General features: G+C 48.9%; 6 protein-coding genes across 6 annotated transcripts; 4 read left to right on the forward strand and 2 right to left on the reverse strand.

The window, feature by feature from the left end:
* The first annotated feature begins 36 nt into the window (after positions 1 to 36).
* THITE_2119170 (uncharacterized protein) lies at positions 37 to 1648 on the forward strand. The gene has a single exon (XM_003655413.1). It carries the CDS (start codon positions 444 to 446, stop codon positions 1506 to 1508), a length of 1065 nt encoding a protein of 354 aa, XP_003655461.1. The 5' UTR covers positions 37 to 443; the 3' UTR covers positions 1509 to 1648.
* THITE_2119171 (uncharacterized protein) lies at positions 1638 to 2734 on the forward strand. Its single transcript, XM_003655414.1, has one exon. It carries the CDS (start codon positions 1767 to 1769, stop codon positions 2526 to 2528), a length of 762 nt encoding a protein of 253 aa, XP_003655462.1. The 5' UTR covers positions 1638 to 1766; the 3' UTR covers positions 2529 to 2734.
* A 38-nt stretch (positions 2735 to 2772) lies between these two features.
* Positions 2773 to 4292, reverse strand: THITE_2119173 (uncharacterized protein). Its single transcript, XM_003655415.1, has 4 exons — positions 3826 to 4292; positions 3651 to 3723; positions 3525 to 3562; positions 2773 to 3461 (listed from the first exon to the last, which is right to left on the reverse strand). The coding sequence occupies exons 1-4, from the start codon at positions 4213 to 4215 to the stop codon at positions 2940 to 2942; spliced, it is 1023 nt and encodes a 340-aa protein (XP_003655463.1). The 5' UTR covers positions 4216 to 4292; the 3' UTR covers positions 2773 to 2939.
* Positions 4293 to 4732: 440 nt separating this feature from the next.
* Positions 4733 to 6569, forward strand: THITE_2119176 (uncharacterized protein). Its single transcript, XM_003655416.1, has 4 exons — positions 4733 to 5038; positions 5129 to 5187; positions 5240 to 6313; positions 6376 to 6569. Exons 1-4 carry the CDS (start codon positions 4990 to 4992, stop codon positions 6463 to 6465), a joined length of 1272 nt encoding a protein of 423 aa, XP_003655464.1. The 5' UTR covers positions 4733 to 4989; the 3' UTR covers positions 6466 to 6569.
* A 587-nt stretch (positions 6570 to 7156) lies between these two features.
* Positions 7157 to 8451, forward strand: THITE_2170924 (60S ribosomal protein L32). The gene is made up of 5 exons (XM_003655417.1): positions 7157 to 7208; positions 7282 to 7321; positions 7476 to 7600; positions 7759 to 7880; positions 7984 to 8451. The coding sequence occupies exons 2-5, from the start codon at positions 7282 to 7284 to the stop codon at positions 8090 to 8092; spliced, it is 396 nt and encodes a 131-aa protein (XP_003655465.1). The 5' UTR covers positions 7157 to 7208; the 3' UTR covers positions 8093 to 8451.
* Positions 8452 to 8653: 202 nt separating this feature from the next.
* THITE_2119187 (uncharacterized protein) lies at positions 8654 to 11036 on the reverse strand. Its single transcript, XM_003655418.1, has 4 exons — positions 10916 to 11036; positions 10640 to 10834; positions 10199 to 10563; positions 8654 to 10125 (listed from the first exon to the last, which is right to left on the reverse strand). Exons 2-4 carry the CDS (start codon positions 10782 to 10784, stop codon positions 9103 to 9105), a joined length of 1533 nt encoding a protein of 510 aa, XP_003655466.1. The 5' UTR covers positions 10785 to 10834; positions 10916 to 11036; the 3' UTR covers positions 8654 to 9102.
* Between the last annotated feature and the right edge of the window lie 10870 nt (positions 11037 to 21906).

The following is a 21906-nucleotide window of genomic DNA, read 5'->3' on the forward strand; positions in this document are numbered from 1 at the left end:
CAGCTGTGTTCTTATCTTATCGCAGCTCCTCTTCAGCAACCACCCACTGCAGGGCGCCCCTCCATCCGTTCCAGGCAACCTCTCAACCACCTGGACCCCAACACTCCGACTTGTGACAGTTTGCTCCGATCGTCACCCGGTTCTCACAACTGCTTCAACTTGCAGAGAGAGAGAGAGGGAGAACTGGCAATCAACATGGGTAATTTACAGTCTCTTCTGCTCGTTCATTATTCGGTTGTAATTCTTGGAAATCGGCGGCTGACCAAACACCTCCTCCCATCCTTCCATCCACCGCAGAGCTCCCTCTGACCGACAAACTGGTCGACCGCAAGCGCGATGCCCTCTTCGACTCTGCCCGCCAATGCGCCGACCCCACACGGCCCTGGCTCTCGGACCCGCGCTACTTCACGACGGTGCGCATCTCGCCCATCGCCCTCATCAAGATGGTCATGCACGCCCGCTCCGGCGGCTCGCTCGAAGTCATGGGCATCATGCAGGGCTATGTGGACGGTCCCGCCCTGGTCGTGACGGACGCCTTCCGCCTGCCCGTCGAGGGCACCGAGACGCGCGTCAACGCCCAGAGCGACGCCGACGAGTACCTCGTGCAGTACCTGTCCCTCTGCCGCGACGAGTCCCGCCAGGAGAACGTCATCGGCTGGTACCACTCGCACCCGGGCTACGGCTGCTGGCTGTCCGGCATCGACGTCGCCACCCAGCAGCTGCAGCAGCTGCAGGGCCCCATGGTCGCCGTCGTCATCGACCCGGACCGTACCATCTCCGCCAACAAGGTCGACATCGGCGCCTTCCGCACCTACCCGGAGGGCTACGTGGCCCCGGCGGCCAACCCCAACAATGACAACAACCCCGCCAACACCACCTCTTCTTCCTCCTCCCCACTCTTGACCGCGCCCTCGATCTCGACCGCCGCGACCACCACCGGCGGCGGTGGCGGCGGGCAATCGGTGCCGCTGACCAAGGCCGACGACTTCGGCGCGCACGCGAGCAAGTACTACGCGCTCGAGGTCGAGCACTACCGCGGCACGCTCGACGCCAAGCTGCTCGAGCTGCTGTGGAGCAAGTACTGGGTGGCGACGCTGGCGCAGAACCCGCTGCTGACGAACCGCGACTACGCGAGCAGCCAGATGTGCGACGTCGCGCAGCGCGTGCTCGGCGCCGCGGCCAGCGTGACGCGGTCTGGGCGCGGCGCCGCTGCGGCCGCTGCGTATGGGTTCGGGCCCGCGGGGGCGGATATTAGCGCCGCTGGGAGCGGCAGCGGCAGTGGCGGCAGTGGTGGTGGTGGTGGTAGTGGTGGGGCTGGTGGTACTGCGGGTGGTGTTGGAGGAGGAGGGAAGGGGTTGGGTGCGGGCAAGACGGCGAGGGATAGGGCGATCGACAAGATCGTGCAGGACATGGAGCAGATCGCGGCCAAGGAGAGGGCCGGGCTGGTCGCGGCCGAGGTCAAGGCGCAGTTATTCAGCAGTAGCAGTAGTACGAGCGCGGGTGCGTGATGAACGAAGGTGGTAATTGAGGGGGGGGTTGCGGGGGACGAGAACGCTGGGAAGGAGTCAAGGGATTCCGGGTTCATGGTGCCGTTCGGTAGAGGGCGCAAAGGGCCGGCGCGCGAAAAACCTGGGTGGTTTGGTATTGCATGAACATCCGTCGCGTCACATCAAGATCTCTATCTGCACTTATCATACACTTCCAACCGGGCGTCTATCCTTCTGTTTGTACATGGTTTGTCCAGCTTGGGGAGATGTAGAAAGACAATGAATGGTGGTATGTTCCAAAGTCAGGCTGCCGGTGCTCCATCCGCCGCCGGTGCTACATCCGCAGCCGGCGCTACATCCGCAGCCGGCGCTCCATCCGCCGCCGGTGCTCCATCCGCCGCCGGTGCTCCATCCACCATCGAAGCAGCCACCTTCTCGGCGACCGCCTTCGCAACGCTCAACCTCTTGAGGGTCTCCTCGCGGCCCAGCATCTCCATTGTATGGAAGATGCTCGGGCCCTTTTGCATGGCCAGCAGCGCCCACCGCATCGGCTTGTACCCGACTTGCCGGATGTCCAGGTCGCCAAACAGGCGCACATACTTCGGATCGGCTACGACCGCCTTCAGCACCTGGCTTAGCTTGTCGCCGTTCCAGCTGCTCTCTTTTACGGCGCCAACCTTGACGCTCAGGAACGCCAAGGCGTCGCGCACCATGCCTGGAGCGACGGGCGCGAGCGCACCCTCGCGTAGAGTAGCCTCGAGCTTGGTCTCGGGCAGCTCCCAGATGAAGTACCGCAGATGGGACACGGCCAACGGGAAGCGGCTCGACGGGTCGTCCGAGAGCGGCTCCCAGGCGTCGCGGACGGCGCGTAGGAGGTCGGTGCGGAACGGCTCGTCCAGGATACGGAGGGGGAGTTGCTGGCCGATCTCTCCGGTCGGGATGTCGCCTGGCGCCGTCGGGCTCCCGTCGTCCTTGGCTGTCTGGACGGCCGCGATGGCCGCCTTGACCGGGCTGAGAAGATGGGTTTCGAAGAGGGCCTGATCGGACGGGTCTTTGCTTGACGCCAAACGCAGGAGGTGCTGGTGCTGAAAATGTGGCAGCTTGTACGGGGCCACTATTATGTCGCCCTTGCTGAACTTTGGGGAAAACTATATAAGGGATGTTCTGGGTCAGACATCAAGGAACTCTCAGGTCCGGCGCGCTAATACGTCAAGGACAGCGCTTACGTTCTCGACCATCTCCCGCAGGCTCATGACCTCGCTGCCCTCTGGATGGCCATGCCAGCCTAACAGGACGGCAAAGTTAAGGAGAGCAGATGGGAGGATGTGGTGCTGCTGATACCAAGCCATGTTGGCCGAGTTCTCGCGCTTGCTGAGCTTCTGCCGGTGGCGGTCCACAAGCAGGCCGATGTGAGCGAACTGGGGAGGCTGCCATCCAAAGGCGTTGTACAACTCAACGTGCTTTGGTGTTGAGATGAGCCACTCCTGTTTGCAGTGAGGAGACGGTCAGTCGGTTCGACTCGCTCACAGGGGGGAGGAAGACTGGCCGACATACAGCTCCCCGGATGACGTGGGTGATCTTCATAAGGCGGTCGTCGACGACGTTGGCCAAGTGGTATGTGGGGAAACCATCGCGCTTCAGGATGATGAAGTCATCCGAGGGGTGCTGGCACGAGAAGGAGCCGTAAACCAAGTCCTCGATCCAGACCGGCCGCCGGGCGCTCAAGAATCTGATGGCGAACTGCTCCCCGTTGCGGGCACGATCATCTAACTCCCGGGGCGTCATGAAGCGGCACGAGCAGGGCTCGCGAATGGGTTGCGGCGTCTCGCTGGCTGCTGTTTCATTTTGTTCCGACGTCTCGCTGGCTGCTGTTTCATTTTGTTTCGACGTCTCGGGCGGGCAGAAGCATTTGTATGCTTTGCCCTGCGACAAGAGCAGTTCGGCGTGCTCTTTGTAGATATGCAGCCTTTCAGACTGAGATTGGTCAGCGTGAAGCTGCCCCCCAGCCACAACATTCCGGCGAAGGGGCCCGCTTACTTGTCTGTATGGCCCGTTTGAAGTCTCGAGGTCGGGACCTTCCCGAGATGTGAGCGGGTGGGCTCGTTGGGCGGTGTTGCAGGCTAGGGGCCAGGTACCTTAGGTAGGCACTGGAGGAGGACTCACCTTCGTCCCATGACAGGCCGGCCCACCTGAGGTCTTCATACAGTCTCTGTTCTGCGTCCGGCACCAGGCGCTTCTGCAGGTACATAGGTGAGTATCAAGAGGTGGATTCAAGTAAACGAATCAGGGCAGTGCCGGTCAAGGAAGCCTGCAAGAAGAGACCGAGACGCAATCTCACCTGGTCTGTGTCCTCAATGCGCAGCACAAACTGGCCACAGGTTGCCCTGGCGAACAGATAGTTGAACAAGGCCGTGCGCAGCGAGCCCAGGTGCAAGTAGCCGGTCGGCGAGGGCGCAAAGCGGGTTCGGCACGGTTTACTAGGCATCTGCAACCTTGCCTGCCTCTTGTTCGGCCACAAACGCTTGCGGATATCGTAGACGTCAAGGCTGGCCTTCTCATAAAGGTCCAGCATGTCCCCTTTGGCGGGCGAGATCTCAGGGTAAGGCAAAGGACGCGAACGGTGCCGCGAATAGGGACGCGAATGGGGACGCCATGACCATCGACATGCGAAGGCCGAGTACAGCGGCCTCCCCGAGAGTCCCCGGCCTCTCAGGACGGCCGTCTCCATTTCCTCCAGGAGCGGTGCGGCTCGTGCTCAAGCATGCGGTTGGTCCTCCGTAGCAGCACTTGGTATGCTTGGGAAGAGCCGGAAGAAGAGCTGAGCCACAGCGGCCAGTCCAAGATTTCAGTTCTTGGCCGCATTCGCTTGCTGGGGTCGTCCACTCTTGTGGCTGGTGCTTCTTGCCTTGATAGGAAGGCAGGTGGACCTCGCTGATACCTGAATTGTGGAGTATTGTACTGTACGTACCTTACCTCAGTTATGGAGGACCTGTCTGCCTGAACTACCTAACCGCACCTAGTGCGATCAATCAATCACACACGACTCCGATGGAGCGCAGTGTACTCCGTTGAGTCCTTCTTTCAAGGACTCTTCGTCCCCGTTTCTGCAGATTGACGGCCGTGTAGGAGTACTGGCTACTTCACATGCGATGAAAGCCACCTGTCACACAAGACTCTGATGATTAATCTCAGATTTCAAGGGCGTTTGCAACTACGGAGAAGGGGGAAACTTAAAACAAAAAAAGGGCGAATGTTTTATCTGACCGGAGCGCTTTTCCAACAATCTGACGTGGGGGGGGCCGCCGCCTCCGATGCTTGCTTGATAAAATTTCCACAGCAGCCTGCTCTGCTCACAACCTGCACCCGCGGCCCCTCCTCAGCAGACCACCCCAACCAACGCGGCCTCACACGCTGCCTTGCCACTGCGAATCTGCGATACCGCAGGTTCCGAGAAATTTCCCCTTCGTAGGCGGCTGAGAAACCCGCGAGAAAATCTGCGAAAATGGACGGCAGCCCGGGCAGCAGCGCTGGCGAGGACGTCGATCTCTACGGTACGCCACCGCAGGCGGCATTCCCGCTTATCCGCACACGCCGCAGCGCCGACTCCCCATACTGACTGACCTTTGCTTCGTGATCTTCAGCTCTCCTCGGCGTCAGCAAGTCGGCCAGTCCCAACGATATCAAGAAGGCGTATCGAAAAGTACGTCTTGTCTCCTGAGAGCCCCAGATGCGATGCTAACCCCCGCGACCAGCTGGCGCTGCAACACCATCCCGACAAGGTTCCCGAAGAAATCCGAGCCGAGTCCGAGACCAAGTTCAAGGCGATCACGCAAGCCTACGAGATCCTCCGTGATGAGGAGAAGCGCCGCCTCTATGACACGCACGGCATGGCCGCATTCGACCCTTCGCGCGGCGGGCCCGCAGGCGAGGGCGTCGATCTCAATGACATACTATCGCAGATGTTCGGCATGAGCATGGGTGGCATGCCCGGCGGTGGGCCACGCCGCCCGAGGCGTAGTCCCGACGAGGAACAGCCATACAAGGTCACCTTGGAGGAGCTCTACAAGGGCAAGACGGTTAAGTTCGCCGCCGCGAAGCAGGTCGTCTGCCCTCAGTGCCAAGGCTCCGGCGCCAAGGAGAAAGTCAAGCCCAACAAGTGCGACCGTTGCCGTGGCATCGGCCGCCAGGAGGCCTTCCGGCAGATTGGTCCCGGCCTTGTCCGCAAGGAGGTCATCCCGTGCGACCACTGCCAGGGATCCGGCATGTACTACAAGGAGAAGGACCGCTGCAAGAAGTGCAAGGGAAAGCGGACCGTCCAGGAGACCAAGGCGCTGGAGCTCTACATCCCCCGCGGCTCCATGCAGGGCGAGCGGATTGTGCTGGAGGGCGAGGCCGACCAGCTGCCCGACATGACCCCCGGCGACCTGATCTTCCATCTGGTCGAAGAGCCCCACGAGCGCTTCACCCGCATCGGCCACGATCTCTCTGCCGACCTGCACGTCACCCTTGCCGAGGCCCTGTGCGGCTTCTCACGCGTGGTGCTGAAGCACCTCGATGGCAGGGGCATCCACATCGATCACCCCCGCGGCAAGATCCTCCGGCCCGGCGACGTCCTGAAGGTCCCGTCGGAGGGCATGCCCATGAAGAGAGGGGAGTTGAAGGGAGATCTTTATCTGATCGTCAAGGTCGACTTCCCCGAGGACGGCTGGCTGTCCAAGGACAGCGACTTCGACGCTCTCCAGAAGCTTCTCCCCCCTCCCGCTGCGCCCATTCAAGCCGACGAGGTGGATGAGGTGCAGTACGAGGAGAACGCAGACATCGAGAAGGTGCGTTTTCCACCAGTGTTCTTCGCCATCGTGGGAGAAAGCAAAGCTAACATACTCGGCAGATGGGTGCTCACCAGGGCGACCCGCGGTACGGCGGGGAGTGGGAGGACGAGGACGAGGATGAGGGCGGCCCGCAGTGCGCCACGCAGTAAGACGGGACACGCTTCGTTAGTCTATTCGCAGTGACATTTTTCATTTCCCTAAAGGGAATCTACCATGACGAACGGGAAGCACGCGGGCATGTCCATAGGGTTGAAGGAGGCAGGACGCAGGATGGTCTCGGCTCTGAGCCTCCTCTCACTGCCATCCTGGACAAGGGAGGGCCAAGCTGGGCAGCAGCCTCCCCACCGCCCCTCGCGTCTACATAGGAAGCGGCCACGGCCGCTGGAATAAGCCGGGTGCCACCTTGATCGGAGCCGGTGGCGTCCTCGCCATTAGCCGCAGTTGGGCACGCCGCCTGGGGGTTAGGGCCGTAAGGGGCTTCTTTTGCCAGTTCAGAGGACCTCGAGATTGGGGACGGCGAGAATCCCAGTGGCGGGTGCCTTGAGTTTCTCGCTTACACATTATCGCGCTCAAATAGACTTAGGCGTGATTCCATGATTTTGATGATGACACTTGTGGCCTTGGCCTTGAATGCTCCGTTCACTTGCGATGCTCGTCCATTCTGTCCCGGACTGTCATGTGGTGTTATCGATAACCGACGGGCTGCCCCACGTTACGCTTTCAACAGAGCCCATGGGCAAATGGCTTTTGCGCACAGACCATCAATCTTAACAATTTTCGCACAGCCCTAAGCCCACCACCACCTCCGCTAATTTCTGGAAACTTTTTGCAAGGTAGGTCCGGATCTTGACGCCGCCAAATTCGACCATCACCCGACAACAAATCCGTCAAGGTAAAGTCCCGTCGTCGTGCTGCCAGTTCTGTGCTGTTTCCAATTTGGATCCCTATTCTAACTCGTCGCGCAGATGGTTGCCGCCAAGAAGCACATCCCGATCGTGAAGAAGCGTATGTCGTTCGATCTTTGATCTTCCCACCGATCTGATTCCCCCGACGGCCCTACCCAAGCCCCTCCGCGCGATTGGAGTTGGGATACCGGCTTCCGAGTTGGCGATGCATTTTTGTTGAAACCCAGAATGTTGACGAGCGCGTCGTTGTGCAGGCACGAAGCGCTTCATGCGCCACCAGAGCGACCGGTTCAAGTGCTTGGACTCGGCATGGCGCAAGCCCAAGGGTATTGACAACCGGGTTCGGAGACGGTTCAAGGGCAACCTGGCTATGCCCTCGGTACGTCATTATCCTTCGTTTTGGTCGCACTTTTGGAGGAGGAGGTAGTTCCGGCAACGGAGACGGGGACGACGACGGGATTATGAATTTTCGCGAGACACTCGGCGTGGGAAGACAAGCACACCGGCTAACGTGTCGACCGCGGTTTCGGTTTCTAGATCGGCTATGGCTCCAACAAGAAGACCCGCCACATGATGCCGTCCGGCCACAAGGCCTTCCTCGTCAGCAACGTCAAGGATGTCGAGCTCCTTCTCATGCACAACAAGACCTACGCCGCTGAGTACGTGACCTTCCTGTCCGGGCCTGAACCCACAGCAACACCGACTACGTGGAGAAGCAGGCGGCGCCATTGGGGGACTGCGGGACTAACACCGTATCCGCAGGATCGCTCACAACGTCTCCTCGAGGAAGCGCATCGACATCATCGCGAGGGCGAAGCAATTAGGCGTCAAGGTTACCAATGCGAAAGCGAAGGTCACGACGGAGGTGTAAACGGCAGGCGACAATCATGGGGCAAATTCTTTTCTGCGTTTTGGAGCATCTCAGGCGGTCTCAGGGAACGGTCTGCTATTTGTTTGCGATTGCCTAGCACCCAATCGAGCTAGTGAATGCAATCGCACGCCTCCTTCGTCACGGACCGATGGGAAGCTGCTGAGTTAGGCTTATGCGGTTTTCCCTGCGGGCGTTGGAAGGGAGATGTACGCGGGACTGAGCTGAAATGAGTCAACGAGTCACACGGGGGCATGGCACCGGCTCACGACGACCAAGCGACATGGTTAGCATTGGACTGCTGGAAAATACTTCCGATTTGTCCAGCGACAAGGCATCAATTCATTCTCAATAAGCTGGAATCCAAAGCGCTGCCGAAAAGTTCAAACAGTACCCCCTCCCCAGTTCCCTTCCCAGTTCCCTCCCCAGTTCCCTTCCCGGCCAAATCAATTCTTGATCTCATCTACCCAGCTCTCTCTGAACCCTTTATGCTTGCGTTCAAGCGTGGAGACACACGGGTCCGGCTCTCTAACGCCCCCTCTCTTCTCTCCTTCTCTACGAGCCTGAAATCCGAATGGATACAACTCTTCGCTGCCAAGTTGGGAAAGTAGCACAAGCCGGTGTTTGAAGGTGTCCGTCTACGACTGGCAGTGCAACTCAAGGGGTCCCGGGTACACAAGTACTGTGACTCGACAAACTTACCCTTCATTTCCTGTTGTCGTTCATAGGCCATCACATACCTCAGGGTGAATGAAGTTTATGATCAAGCAAGCGTGTCTACCATGCTCGAGTGTTTCTGCTCCGGGTGCTTGCGACCGAGCCGGGCTCTCGAAACAAGATGCCCCCTAGTGCAATCATCTTTCTGGTGAGCACTTCCGTTTGTGACAGCACAGCTCACTGTCTAAGGACACCGACATATGGGGACAGAGATTGCTCAGCATCCATGCGTCAGTGTGACACCGATATATGATATCTACAGGTCTACAACAAGCCCGTACATACCTACCTCCACCTCACGCCCTAGCCTGCCGCGCCACAGCCAACGCCTCGGCAAACGCCTCGACAAACGCAACGCAGTCCTCGAAGCGATTGTACAGCGGCGCCGGCGCCACGCGGATGACGTCCGGCTTGCGCTCGTCGACGATCACCGCCCGCCGCTCCAGCTCGCGCATGACCGTCTCCAGCAGGCCCTCGGCGAGCTTCAGGCTCAGCTGCGCGCCGCGCTGCTGCGGATCGCTCGGCGTGATGATGCGGAACAGCGCCCGCTCCTCGGCCGCCATGCTGCCGCCGCTCAGCAGCAGCAGCAGCTCCTCCAGGAACCCGGTCAGCCGCACCGACTTCTCCCGCAGCCGCCCGACGCCGCCCGCCAGCGCGAACACCTCGAGCGACGCCCCCAGGCTGGTCATGTCCAGGATGCTCGGGTTGCTCAGCTGGAAGCCGGCGGCGCCGCGGACGGGGCGGAACCCGGGGGTGGTCGCCATGGCGAAGCGCGTCCGCTTGTCGTTGGCCCACCACCCGGCCAGCCGGTTCGTGTAGGCGTAGTGGCCGCCGCCTTCCTCCTCCTCCTCCTCGGGCCGGTGGTGCCGGTTGCCGTCATCGGCGGCGGCGGCGGTGGCCGGGTCGGCGCGCGGCTGTTGTCCGACGACCGCGTCGCCGTGGCGCGCGTGCACGAACAGCCCGCCGATGCAGCCCGGCCCGCCGTTGAGGTACTTGTAGCTGCACCAGGCGGCCGCGTCGACGTCCCAGTCGTGCAGCGCCAGCGGCACGTTGCCGACGGCGTGCGCGAGGTCGAAGATCACGAAGATGCCGTGCTTGTGCGCGTGCGCGGTGATGGTCGGGATGTCGAGCAGCTGGCCGGTGTAGTACTGGATCCCCGGGAGGAGGAGGAGGGCGGTGGTGGGGCCGTGGGTGGAGATGGCGGACAGGATCTCGGCGGTCGTGAAGACGTTGTCTTCTGGCGAGGTTGGCGAGGTGAGCGTGATCATGGAGGTGGCCGGGTCGAGGCCGTGGTGGCGGAGTTGGGTTTCGACGGCGAACTGGAAATGGGTGTGTTAGCAGCCTGCGTTGTTTGGTCGGAAAAGGGGGCGGGGTAGGGGACAGGTGGCTCACATGGTCGCTGGGAAACGCCTTGCTCTCGAGGATGATCTTGTGCCTACCGCGGATGTCCGGGCGGTAGAAGGCAGACATGAGCAGGTGTAGGTTGGCCGTCAGGGTCTGCATGACGGCCACCTCGGACTGGGAGGCGCCCACGACCGGAGCGATGAGCTGGGCGGCCCGGTCGTCGGCGTCGAGCCAGGTCGGGAGAGGCGAGTCCTCGAGCGGTTTGAAGTGCCCCTGCACTCCCTGGGTGGCCCAGGTCGCGAGATACTGCTGGATGCGGGTTTGGGTCCGCTTGGGCTGGAGGCCCAGCGAGTTCCCGCACAGGTAGATGCACTCGGCTGTGGCATCATCACCAGACTCGCGTTCTGTGGACGCTGGGTTGCACGAGGAGTTGCGATTAGCTCATGCATCCCGAATTGCAGACTTGTCCAGAACGTGCAACTGACACACCTGGCGGGGAATCGGGTAAGCGGGTGCTCGCTATCTGCGCCTTGGTTGGGATGTTGAACTCGCTGCGCGTAAACGCGAGCGGATCATCCCGGTCCAACACCCGAGCTCTTTCTCTCGCGTCAGCGAGGAAGGTTGTCGAGCTCATTGTTGTTTGGTACACACTTGGGGGCTAAGGGGGTGTTGGCGGGGCAGCGGCTGGGAGCCTGATGCCTCAGCAATTGGCATGTATGTCAGGTAGTGTACAGATTGAGCAGCCCGAATCCAATTATTTCGTACCTGACAGTGTTGCTTCCATAACATGCAAGTAAATCGAACTGCTACCGTTGAATCATCCGCGGGGTTGTTCACCCGAGAGAATCCACCCCACCAAAGCCCACCTTCGGCTTTGCGCCCGCTGCCAAGAGCCGGAGCGGCAAGCAGCGGAAGAGCCCACGGTGGAGCCTGGGCTCCGATGCTTCGCCCCTTTTCCTCCGCCAGCCGCGCTTTGCGGTTGGTTGCTGCACAGTACACTAGGTACCTCGATACCTAGAGGGAGTAATGCCCCTATTTTTTGGGAGGGTTGTCTGCACAGTCAAGATGTGACGGGGACCCTCATCCAACTCTTGAAGAGTATGTACGGCTGTGAAATAAGAGTCGCCGGGAGGGTCAACGCCAACAGCACGAGCAATCACCAGCGCAATCCGATTCGCGCAGCTACTCTCGGTGACACGCTATAGCGAGCTGTAAGGTGTGGATGCAATGGTGGGATCGTAGTAGAGCATCGGAATACAAAGAGAGTACGTTGTTCTAGTATAAAGGAAAGCTAAGGACTGAACAGAGCGTGGTATATATATATCTAGGAGTGGGGAAACCATAGCTAGTGCGTTATACCAAGCTCTAAACCCCTTACCCCTAACGTGATATACCCCCTAGTTGTTCAACAGAGCGCCTAAGTGTATATAGTTGAACAACTATAAAAACTAAAATATAGGAAATCCTTATAAATAGTAGGATATATAGAAGTAGGTTGTATAAGGCTATAAAAATTCTAAAACGTAGTCTTAACCAATTAGAGCGTTTAAATCTAGGGGGAGGTATAAATTCCTATTTATAGGAGCTTAAGCTTCCTTCTTCCTATATCTATCCTCTTATTTATATATATAGTAGCTACTACTACTATCACTATTCCTAGCTCCCCAAAGTATATAAGACCACTATACCTTTATATTTCGATATCTTCTTAGACGAATCGCCTATACCTTCGCCTACTCCTTTAAAGAAGGGTAATAGCACTAAAGAGCTTATAGTAGAGCCTACTACCTTATATACCGCTTTTAAAGAGCCTACTACGCCTTCTTCTAATCAACGTTGTAGTCCCCTAGTCGAGTAAGTTATACGCTCTTCCTTCTAGTTTACCGCTATATCGCTTTAATATACCCCCTAGTTACGCCCTATAAATAACCATAGAGCGTAAGATCCTATACCTAGGTTATATATACACTACTCTTATAAACTTCTACAATAGAACCTACTACAACTATAATAGCTATAGCGTATATTGCTAGTATTGTAAACGCTTTAACTATAGCTATAAACTGATTCTACTCGCTATTGTAGAGAAGGTATAAGCTTTAATTATAATTATCAATAACCTCAACTAGAAGGTGAGTCCTAATTATCTACTACTCTATAACCTCCTTCTAATAGCTAAGCAAACTATAAAGAAGATTTATTCTACACTTTATACACTTTTAAACGATCTCTAGAAGGTTAAGGAAGAGGGAGAGTAGTAGGATATAGAGATAGTAAAGCTAGAAGAGTAGTAGCCTTAGTAGCAAATATAGGTATAGAAATAGGTATAGAAGGTTTCTATAGTTGCCTAGGGTAGAGCTTTAGATAACCCCCTTAGTTTTATATCTATAGCGTTAATAGAAAGTAAAGTATAGAAGGTGCTCTCTAAGTAGGTAGAGAGCAATAAACTAGTTAATAATTAGGAGCTAGAGTAGGTCGTTGTATATACAATAGAGTTGGCAAAGCGGTTAGAGATATAGGCGAAGATCCTTTGGCTTTAGGGAAAGGTAGCGATAATAGAGCTTATTAATTATTAGAATACGTAAAGCGAAAGTATAGAACAATAGTAGTAGATAGTCTTTATAAAGAAGATAGTTGACTCCCCTACTCTTTTCTTACTTAATATATATCTTAAAGGTTTAATAGAGTATAGAAGTATTTAAACTTCTACTTTAAAAGCTACTTCGTTAAATCGTCTATAGGCATCTATACTATAGGAAGGTAGAGTATATCGAACTGCTTATTCTAATACTCTTAACAAAGCTATATATTGTAAATATCTATATAGCGTAAACAAGTGTTAATCCTTGTATACTCTTCTACTATAAGGCGAATCGTCTACTAGTTATTATAGAAGATCTTCTAGGGCTCTCTAGTCTTAAATATAAGGTCTCTAAACAAGCGCTTTAGAGCGATCGTCTTAGCTACGATAAGCAATAAAGCTTTTAACTATACCTTGGTAGAAGATATAGTAATAGTATTTTACTATATAGCCTTCTAGGAGATCAACCTACTAAAGAGTATTATAATATAGCTCTATAAAGAGCGTTATATATCTAGATCGTCAATATATAATACATTGAACGTAATTTAGAGCACTTAGTAAACGACCCTACCCCTATACTATATACTAAGTGTCATGCCCTAGAACCACCCTAACCTATAGGACCCGCCTTGGCACCTAGCACAGCCCTTGGGACGCGCCTCGGCACCTAGCACAACTCTCGGCCTAACTACCTCGCCCTATATCTAGCACCTAGTATAGCTTGGCCAACTACAAGGTACTACGTAGGTCATCTGTGTATGCTACTAGGGTGTACATTAGTAGCCTAGATTACACGAGCTACCTAGAGGAGCAATCGGAAGGGTATAAAGCTAAGCGAAGTGTAGGGCATTAGGCTAAGTAAGTACAAGGAACTAAGACATTAGGTCGGCAATAGAGCGGATTAGGCGTATTTAGAGAGCTATATAGGCGCTATAGGATAGCCTAGGAAAGGATCTATAAGCTTAGGAATAGAGGCTAGCCGATATAGAGGAAGATTGAAGGCTAGGATAGGAGAGATAAGGAGGATAGAACCTATAGGGCAGTAAGAGAAGCTAGCGTTCAATGTAACTACCTATATCTCCCCTACCTATAGCTACCCTATAGCGTATATTTTACTTATACCTTGCTTATACTCCGTTATTTCAATGTATACCCCCTTCCTTCTAGGAGCCTCTGCTCTTAACAAGTTGAACGCTCTTATCCTATCCTAGGGAGTTGAACTAACGGAGACGAGCTATAGCTTAGACCTATATTTATACTATACTCGAGTAGAGCCTTATACCCTTATAATCTTAGGCACTTTCTACTAATCTAACCTCTTTATATACCTTCTCTATACTATCTACGTTTAACGCTATTATAGGCGAGAGCTCCTAGTACGCTTAGATTGATCTGAATAGCTCCTATATAGCGCCTATCGACCCCCTACTCTCTACCTAGAAGTACAATCTTACTAAGGAGGAGCGCCGTCTAAGCGCTAAGATCGTTTTTAAACGTCGTTGTTAAGCTATTCTCTAACTACGAGCTTAGTATATATAGCTTCTACGCTAGAATGCCTAGCTTGCATATATTGCCGAAGGCGTTACCTCTTTGAATTCCGACCCTTTTGCCGCCTAGGCCGCTAATACCACTGTGCTAGCTATATCTGTTGCTACGCCTACGCCTATACCTACTCCTATACTTGCTTCTACGCTTATTGCTACGCCTAAGGCTACGCCCGTGGCCACTGCGCCTACGCCTATACCTATAGCTATACCTATAGCTATATCTATTGCCTTCGATGCCTCTTTACCTACTACTAATCCTAAGTTTAGTGCTCCTATTGCGCCTTTGCTAATCCTTCCTAGCGCTATAGGAGCTCCCCTCTAGTATACTACTGGCTTGAACTACCCTATATACAGTGGCAAGGATGCTTCTTTGCTCTAGGCCTTCCTATACAACTGCTATACCAACTTCTAGCTTATAGGCTACTTACTTAATAATAGCGACTACGTTGTATATATAGTAAGTTGCTTCCAAGGCCTGTCTAAGAACGCCTAGGTAAAGTATATCTAGGAATAGGAGGCTGATTTTAACTTCTGTCTCTTAGCTATTACTTAAAGTGAGTTCGTTGTATTCTTTTAAAATGAACTATCTAATTTTGATTTATATACCTTTAGTATAGCTATAGAACTTAAGTGCCTTATATAGTATAAAGACAAGACTATCCTAGAGTTCGTTGAACAGTTTACTAGTGTTATCGCTAATATACCTTTAAAGTAGGATAAACCTACCTATATAGTTACTCTTTTACTGAAGTTCTGTTTAGAGATTAGCTTTATCTTTAACTGCTCCCCCTAGTTACCTACTATATTCTAGCAGCTTATAAGCTTCGTCTACTATATCGAATATAGTTAGTATATTACTAGCATCTCTCGCTATCGCCCTCGTTTATTAAACAATGCCCTTATAGCTCTATAGCCGCTACGCCCTATTAATATCTCGCCTACGCCCTTCTAGCGCCCTGTTCGATACTTTACCTATAGTAGGGAGGGCTATTGCTACGCTAATTGCCCTAAGAACTGCTCTTTTGCCTAGCTTACCCTACTTCCTGCCCTATCTATTTAGCCTATTCCACCTATAGCTACGCCTATCTAGCTCCCTCCTATATAGCTTGTACCCTAGCAACCTGCCCTAGATACTGCTATAGCACCTGCTACTATGTCTAAGTCGTACCTAGTTTACTATATCTACAACGAAGTTGGCTATATCTCTATATTCTGCCCTAAGGCTATTTGCTATTGTTGTAGGCGTATAGGCTATACCGCTATTCGTTGCTTAGAGCCTTTGAATCTAAATAACTAGAACAACCTAAACTTTGCTCTGCTTAGGCGTAACTATAGCGTTAACGCTGCCTAGGAACTTAGAGGGCCTAGGTCGTCTTAGATCGAGAGTATTATCTTTATATACTTAGATAAGAATTAGAAGTCTACGATAGCAATGCTAGATACTAGGTTAGATTATAATATAATTAGTCGTAGCTTTTTAGCTAAGTATTTACAATTAACTAAGTTTATTTAATACTTTGGATTTACTATTGTTAGCAATATACCTATTCTAATATATAGCGTATACCCCTTATATATTTATATTACCTACTACCTTAGATACTCTTAGACTTACTTACTATACTTTGTAGTTATAGATATTAAGCTATTTACAATCCTCTTAGGCTAAACTTAGATAGAGATAGCCGAGCTATTCTTTAACTACTATAAGAAGACTTAGACTTATTTAAACTTAAAGCGCTATCTAGGCTTATAAGTTGAGCCTAAGCAGAATTAGAGCGATAATGCTTTCCTTATTGCTATACTTATACTAGTTACCGACCTAGCTAAACCGCTTAACCTAGCTAACCTAGATAACCTAGCTAAAGAAGACTCGTCTACCGTTGGCTTATAACCTATTACTCTTAAGCTTTTAGAAGTGTATAAGGCCTACTAAGACCTCTTCTCTACTATAGATCGACCTCCCCTATCTTGCTATACTACGCTCGAACACTATATCGATTTCGAAGACGGTATAGCTACACTATAGGGGCCAATCTACCCTCTTAGCAAGAAGGAATTAGAAACCTTATATAAATAGCTTGTAGAGGCTTTGGAGAAGTAGTAGATCCGACCTTCTACTAGTCCTATAGGCGCGCCCATTTTGTTTGTTCTAAAGAAGGGAGGCGAATTGCGCTTCGTTGTTGACTATTGTACGCTTAATTATATTACTTGTAAGAACTACGCTTTTATTCCTTTGATTAGTAAGATCCTTGATCGCTTGTCTTCTACAAAGATCTATACTAAGCTCGATTTAAAGGATATATATTATCGGATCTGGCTATATAAGGGCGACGAGTAGAAGACCGCCTTTTATATACGATATAGCTACTTCGAGTTTATTGTAATGCCAATAGGCCTAGTTAATATACTTATAACCTTCTAGACTTATATCAACTATACTCTCTCTAGCCTTGTTGACGTTACTTATATTGTATATTTAGATAATATATTAATCTTTAGTAACGACGAAGCTAAGTATAAGCGATATATATATAAAGTTTTAGAACGGTTATAAAAAGCCGACCTCTATATTAACCTCTCCAAGTGCTAGTTCTATATATACGAAGTCGAATTCCTTAGGTTTATTGTTACCCTAAAGGGCATTAAGATAGAACTATTGTACGTTGAAGCTATTGTATAGTAGCTACTACCTTATAGCATTTACAATATCTAAGTGTTTCTAGGGTTTATTAGCTTCTATTATAGGTTTATTTATAACTACTTAAAGATCTACGCCCCCTTGACCAACCTACTCTAAGGCAATTGTACTTTCGAGATAACCTAGGATATAATCAATATATTCTACGAGCTATAGTATAGATTCTAGGAAGCGCCTATCCTATACTATTTTGACTCTAGCCTTCTAACCTATATAGAGGCAGATACTTCGAAGTTCGCTATTGGCATAGTCCTCTCCTAACTGTTCAAAAGCTAATAGTACCCTATTATGTTCTACTCTTATAAGCTTAGCTTTAAAGAAACGCACTATAGTATCGGTAATAGGGAGCTACTTATATTCATCGACGCCTTTCGGGCCTAGCGGCATTACCTCCTATATTTATAGACCACCGTTATCGCCTTTACTAACTACCTGAACCTCGAGTATATAAAGACGAAGAAGTGGCCCTCTATATAGTAGCTACACTAGAGCGATAAGCTTATAGAATTTAACTTCGTTATTAAGTATCGCCCTAGCCTATAGAACCCTATTAATGAACTTTCTTAAAGACTAGACCTAGTGGAAAGCCCTAGCGACGAGGGTGCTAAGAACCTACTATTATAACTTCTAGAGGAGCGTATTGCTATAGGAAAGGACTATATACTAAGGTACTGCTCTATAGTTAGGGCTATTACTCTAGCTATTGGATTAGGGTAATGGACTACCTAGATATAGGGGGACCTAGTTTTTCTGCTTTTCTGTTTATCTCAGAGCGTTGCATTCGTTGTCAAGGGGTCTAGCCCTCTGATTATATATATTTAAGTGGGCTAAGCCCATCTTCTTTATCATTAAGTAAGATATTAAGTAGTTGTCAATATACGTTCGTTGACACCACGTTGGTAGTCCTCCTTCTTCTAGGAAGGCTGTTGAGCCTCTCCTTTCGTTGTCCTACCTCTATCTAGACGATAAGCATTCGAGCTATTAAGCTCTAACCGTATTCTTATTGTCTTTTGTCTTTCTACTATATCCTACTAGACGCACCTAAGCTATATATCTTCCTCTTAGAAGACATCCTTCCTACTACTCGATATACACTATCTTTATCTGTCTAAAGGTACACTATATTCCTTTAAGAGCTATCTCGTACGCCTGATCCTAGGTATAGTAAAGTAGGTTGATATAGAGGTTTTACACTATTTTAAATAGGGGCTTAATCGGGGAGGAGCTTAGCTCTATATCTAAACAGGATAATATAGACTATAAAGTCTTCTAAGATCGTAGAACTATACAATGCTATATTGATAGCTATACAACGACGATATAGCCGACCTATTGAGGCTCTAGTATACCGATACTAGTATCTCTAGGAAGCGTAGAAACCTATTAAGGCGTATATATTCTAGAGGTCTATTGAGACCTTGTCCTAGAAGACCTTCCTTTACCTAGACGGCGTAGAGTATCGAAAAGATATCTCGTTATCCCTAACACTTCAAAGACCTATTGAAGCTTCGTTATTATCGATATAGCGGTTGTAAAACGTTAACCTAATCGAAAGACGATAGTTCTATCCTCCTAAGTAGAGATAGGGGTAGAATTTTTATCGATTATCATTTTCTTCCCTAGTCTAGCCGAACTAGTTATAAAAGCAGTTAAACGTAGTAGCTACTTATAAGCTTCTAAGCTTAGGACTATACTTTTATAACACTTAGCTCTTTCTAACAATATATCTAGTACTGTTTTATATTGGATATAAGGTCTTAGTATAGACTTTTACTTTTCTTCTTAAGAGCTATACTCTTATCGCTATTACACTAGTTAGGTCTAGTATATTAGTTGCTAAAGGTATCTAGATAATCTATAAAGAGCCTATAATTATCCTTTAGGGCGTTTAGACTATATATTCCGAAGGAACCTAGCTTCTTAAGAGGTTTTCTTCCTCTAGATAGACATTAAAGGAGTCGACATTCCTATAGAAATATATATATTAGTCTTTTTACAGTCTATCGATATAGTTATTACCTTTCTTAAAGACGATAGCCAAGTGTCTAATGACTAGACTCTAACGATATATATATATATTATCTATAGAAGCTCTAAGAATTCCATCGACCTCTATAACACTATTAATTTTAACGCTAATCTCCGAGGGAGAGTCTAAGGATATATCTATCTTATAGCCTTTCTAAGGTATACTAAGCGAAGAAGACCTAGCCAAAGTAGCGTAGACACCCTTTCTATCTTCGCTAAATGCCTCTACTTCGTCTATCTATATAGAGATACCTACGATAATACCTTCTAGTCTCTCTAAAGCTAAAGCTCTAAAGAAGATAACTAAGTACGTTCTTACTACTACGCTTAGTACAATCTTTCTAACCTTAGCGAAGGCCGGCCTTTAGAGCTGCTTCTCTAGTTAGAATACTACGTATTAGATTAAGACCTTTAAAGAGATATATAAGGCTCATTAGGTCATTAATAATAAAACCTATATATACCTGTTTAAGCTTTAGTATAATACTACGATCTAGCCTATTATCTATTATTAGGAGAAAAAAGACTAAGAGACCTAGAGAGCTTTTAAAGCTAAGTTCCTAAAGTATTAGAAGGACGATAATCCTAAGTAGTATAGAGACAGAGGTTACCTTTGTAATCTAATTGAAGAGAGATACTAGCTAGTTAGTAAGGTTATCTATAACTACTTCGAATTGATCGACTATATATATACTATCGCCTCTACTAAAGTTTATAAAAAGCTATAGTATATAATTGTTCCAACTATATAATATACGCTTAATCAACGGATCTAGGTAGCTCTTAAGGACTACTAGTATACTCTAAAGAAGGACGACAAGGACTCTATCTATACTACGAAGTAGATAGACTTCCTTAAGTTCGTTTAAGATACTCTTTAGAAGGGTCTTAACGTAGGAGACCTCTTTCTTAAGACCTATAAGCGTAAGATCGATCTATAGAAGTACTACTTGCCTCTAGCTACGCCTACTATTAAGACGACCCCTAAGCTATAGGAGTAGGAAGAGGAGGAGCTAAAGAAAGCTCTTATATCTATACTTAACGACATCGACGATCTAGCTAATTAGCTCCAACGTCTATATATCTAGAAGTAGAAGATCGCTAAGTAGTTTAAATGGAAAATCGAGGCTCTCCGTTTATATAGAATCGATCCTACTCTTAACGAGATCGAGATTCTCTAAACGTATTTCTAACAACGGAGCTACTTATAGGAGAGACGTATTAGCTTTATTACTAGTCTATATATTGATAGTCGTCCTCCTAGCTATAGTAGACCTATAAGCTCTAGCTATTGCTACTATTATAGTGACTTTGACTATATAGTCCTTAAGTATATAGAAGCTATAAAAGCTATAGCTATAGGTCTAATATATTATAAGGGTATAGACTACTGCCTTAGCGATAGGAGTAAGAAGGGCTATATACTAGCTAAGACGATCACCTTTATAAAGGTAGATATTGACAATATATAAGAGGTCAGTAAAATCGGCTAGCTTATCTTTATATATATAGCCTATTGCCTATAGTATAATAGCTACTCTATATACTAGACGTACTATCGTAAGTATAAACGCCTAAATAGTCATCTATTTAAACTAGATATATCCCTAGTACTAAATAAGCACTACCTCTAATAGCCTAAACTATATTAGAAGTCTATAATCGTCTAGACAACGATCAATCGTCTTATATATAAAGAGGAGCCTAAGCTTACTTCCGCCTTCTATTATATAGTGTCTAATCAGTTGTCGTTTTATATAGTTCTATTAAAAAGAGGTTATATTTTAACTTAGAAGGTTGTCCTATAGCCTATACTAAAGGCTAACGAATTCTATCGACTACCTCTTCCTCTCTCTAACTAGACTAAGGGGGAAGCTAAGGAGGAAGCGGACAAAGAAGCGGAGACTATACTTCAAAGTATATTGCCTACTAAATGTCGGTTCGCTAAGGACGAAAGGGAAGATAACTTCTAAATAAGCGGTACTCCTATATCTCTAGCGGAGCCTCCTTATATAACTATCTTTAAGAATCTAGCTATAGCAAATTATACAAAGAAAGAGGAGTTATAGTCTAAGCCGCCTATATCGAAGGTTGCTATATTACCTCTGTATATAAAGGATATAATCTATACTACGATAAAGGCGAAGACTAGTCTAACCTTTAATAACTTAGTCTATATCTCGCCTAAGTATAAGGATACTCTAATTATATATCTATAAAGCATTTTTGCCAATATCGAAGTCATTGACTACAAAGGGTCTAGTGTTCCTAAGCCTAATGGACTAACCACTATACTAAAAGATATAGGGGTCTATATATAGGCTCTATATACTAATATAAATATATTTAACAACTCTTCCTCTAGTTAGACTAAGACAATTCTAATAATCTTTAGAGTTATTAAAGATAGTGTATAGAGTATTTGTATAAAAAGCCTCTAGGAACATTGGATTTATAAAGGTCTACCTAAAAACGTTGACGATCGTATCTATACCCTACTCTAGAAGTCTATCTCGACGTTTTCGATCTTATAATATATAGAACTTAGTATAATAATAAGAGTATAGTCTCTTCCTACTCTATATATCTAGTTCGAGAAGGGCTATTATAATAAGCACCTTGCCTTAATCGACTCTAGTTTAGAGTATAACTATATCTCGATAAGTATTGTCGAAAAGTATACAATGCTATACTAGCCTACTAAGGTTATCTCAAAGGGTCTTTACAGCTTAGTACTATTTATCGAGGAGACTTAGGTCACTTTATACCTAAAAGGAGTTGACATTAACCTTCACTTCTTTGTAACTAAGGACACTATTAGTAACTACAAAGCAATCCTCGATATATCGTTTATCAAAGATATTGCCCTAACCTTCGATTACTACAATAGCAACCT

This window comes from Thermothielavioides terrestris, chromosome 4, assembly GCF_000226115.1.
Source record: "Thermothielavioides terrestris NRRL 8126 chromosome 4, complete sequence".
In the NCBI taxonomy this organism is placed as follows: domain Eukaryota; kingdom Fungi; phylum Ascomycota; class Sordariomycetes; order Sordariales; family Chaetomiaceae; genus Thermothielavioides; species Thermothielavioides terrestris.